A 2,705-nucleotide genomic window follows, 5' to 3' on the forward strand; every position below is an offset into this window, starting at 1 on the left:
CACTTCTAAGAGGTGGTTTGATTTCTAACCTATATGATGACACGATGTTTGCTCTTGTAGCTTTTTTAGATCATGTTTCTCTAGATATTTTGGCTATGACTGTTAATGTGTTTTCAGGTATACATTTCCTCCTTGATTCGATGAAGACAGTTATGTCTCTTTCGAGTGTAGTTGTGCCTCTACAGGTGGTTGCTCCAGATAATCAGAATGAAGTTGTTTCCCAGCCTTTGTCCCCTCCAAAGGAGGGTACTAGCACTTGGTTTCTACACTCCTGATGCTCATTTGCTCGGCTTCACATATTTTGGGGGGCTGGGTACTATCTTTGTAACCGGCTTTGTTGGCCTTTATGGTTTTTTGGGATGAATTGGGGCTGGTTTGGGTTTTTCTCTTCTCTGCTTCAAATGTAATCATCTGTATTATTGAACCAGGTTTGTATAAAAATTATAATTAATAAAGTTAGTGGTCTTCCACTTTTATTGAAAAAATAAATATATATTTTATTAACATCAATTATAATTAATATTATATAAATATAATTAAAATAATAATCTTAACTAATAATTAATAATTAAATTTAAGATTAATTTAATTATTAAAAATTCTAATACTATTTTATTGAAGTGAGGGTAGTTATAATTAACATTTTACAATAAAAAAAATAATTTATTTTAAAAATAAACAATTCAAAATTATAATTATTAAGAATCATAACAAATAATTTTATTATAAACTATAAAGATGAATACATTTGTTTTAAATATATAATGATTTTAAATTTATTAATTTTTTTTTTCACAATATCCATATTACAACAAATTCTTTCAAAATTCTCAAGTCTTTACTTATTTTTTAATGTCTTTTTAAAAAACTAAATGGATGCTTTGGGCCTTATTTAAATATATTTATTTCTTACCAAAATGCTACAACAAATTATAGTAGCTTAGCTTGTAAATAAATAAAATTAGCTGGACATGATCAAAAGAAAACTAAAAGTCTTTCGTGAAAAAAAAGACAACTAAAAGTCATCAGCGATCGACGTAAATTGGACTTATTAGTTAGTAGAAAAAACAAAGTTGCCCAGTCAAATATTTCTCACTGAGAATCTCTGAACATCATCCCTTATATGAAAATCAAGTTAATTTAATGAATAAGTGCCTCAATTATCTGCAGTAACACATATCTATGAAATATGGGTTTTAATTTGATCTGTATAATATGCATTGTTGCAAGTCTCCATTATCCAAATGTATTCTGAAAAAGGTTACAAAACACTTTTGGATCTAAATTAAAAAAATTAACACATTTTTTTTTAAAAAATATCACAATCTACATAAAAAAGAATAGCAAGAATTATTCTGCAATTTATTAAACAAAAATTTAAATGATCTTTATAAGAATTAAAAAACATACAAATATTGATGTTTAAAGTACACAATCTAATCTAAAAACATTTAGATTCTTCACATCATACTGTCCTTTTAAAAACAAATTTGAACAGTCTGATATTTCATTAAAGTAATTGCAATAAACATGAAAAGAATACCATTTAAAAAGAGATAAATTATATGTACTCTTGACGGATTCCAAACAATCTATTGTGACGAACAACAAAATAATTTGTAGACATTAGATTTCCACAGTTTATGTCGATGCAATTTGAGCTTCTTGACTTGACTGTATCGTATTCTATGATTCATCCTCAGGATAATAAGGTAGAGAAAGAGAATATCAGAATATGATTTGAAACATTGACGAAAAAAATTACACAATCGAATCCAAAAACTCAAATCGCAAACATTCAAACCTCCATTAAGAGATATAATACTGTTTGTTAACAACTGGTGGGTTGTACTCAATTAGAAACCTGAGAAACTTTTGGGATTTGAGCTCCTCCTTAAACAACCAACATGTACTTTAACTACAGTATTCCAAACCACCAGATACCATATTGCATAGATGATGATAATTGTAGAGTTTGTAATCACACATCCTCCATGATTGTCTCCAATTTTGAGTACCACTGGTTTTTACCCACTTGTGGGGCAGCTGAAACAGACTTCTTGGATGACAAACAAAAATTAACCCTGCAGGATTCCTCTGCCCATGACAATTCCTGACTTTCCTCTGTACTATCCAAATGAACATCAAACAAAGGGTGCACTTTTTGGGTGCTTCTTTTCACCAGTCTGACTGCAGAATTAGCTTTCAAGAGCAGAGCAGCCATGTCTGAGTCTGTGAGCACATACTCCAATTTATGGATTGGAAGAAGAAAATAGAGCTGCCCAACTTGCAGCTGATCAGCCTCTTCAAGAACATCAAATATCTTTCTTCCTATATAAAGCCCATCTGAACTGCAGATAAAGTGGCCTGGATATTGTTGCAGAATCTCCTTACATTTAAGAGGCTCAGAAAATACCTCGATTCTTCCATCCATCAGTATCAGATTTGCAGTGGGTTGGGATTCATTGGACTGTGAAGAAATGCAAATACCCATATTCCAATATTATGTTTTTGTCAGCTTAAAAAACTCTCCTATAACATGGGATAGATCTCTCAAGAATGACTTTTCCTTGCACGTATAAAAGAAACCCCACTCTTTATTATTATAAAGAGATGAGCCAGAGAATCACAACCACAAAAGTAGTTAGTTGTGTGTCAGTGAAGGTTTTCTGATGTCCAAAAAATAGGACTTTGATTTGCATAGC

The 2,705-nt window shown here is 30.7% G+C and overlaps 1 protein-coding gene across 1 annotated transcript; it reads right to left on the reverse strand.

Moving 5' to 3' along the window:
• Window positions 1-1,898: 1,898 nt before the first annotated feature.
• LOC131075988 (uncharacterized) lies at window positions 1,899-2,494 on the reverse strand. The gene has a single exon (XM_058013002.2). The coding sequence runs from the start codon at window positions 2,492-2,494 to the stop codon at window positions 1,982-1,984; it is 513 nt and encodes a 170-aa protein (XP_057868985.2). The 3' UTR covers window positions 1,899-1,981.
• Window positions 2,495-2,705: the final 211 nt, after the last annotated feature.

Source organism: Cryptomeria japonica, chromosome 9 (genome assembly GCF_030272615.1).
Source record: "Cryptomeria japonica chromosome 9, Sugi_1.0, whole genome shotgun sequence".
Lineage (NCBI taxonomy): Eukaryota > Viridiplantae > Streptophyta > Pinopsida > Cupressales > Cupressaceae > Cryptomeria > Cryptomeria japonica.

Bases quoted from the DNA above. Each gene is read 5' to 3' on its own strand.
- LOC131075988 (XM_058013002.2), bottom strand. From the start codon at position 2,494: ATGGGTATTTGCATTTCTTCACAGTCCAATGAATCCCAACCCACTGCA.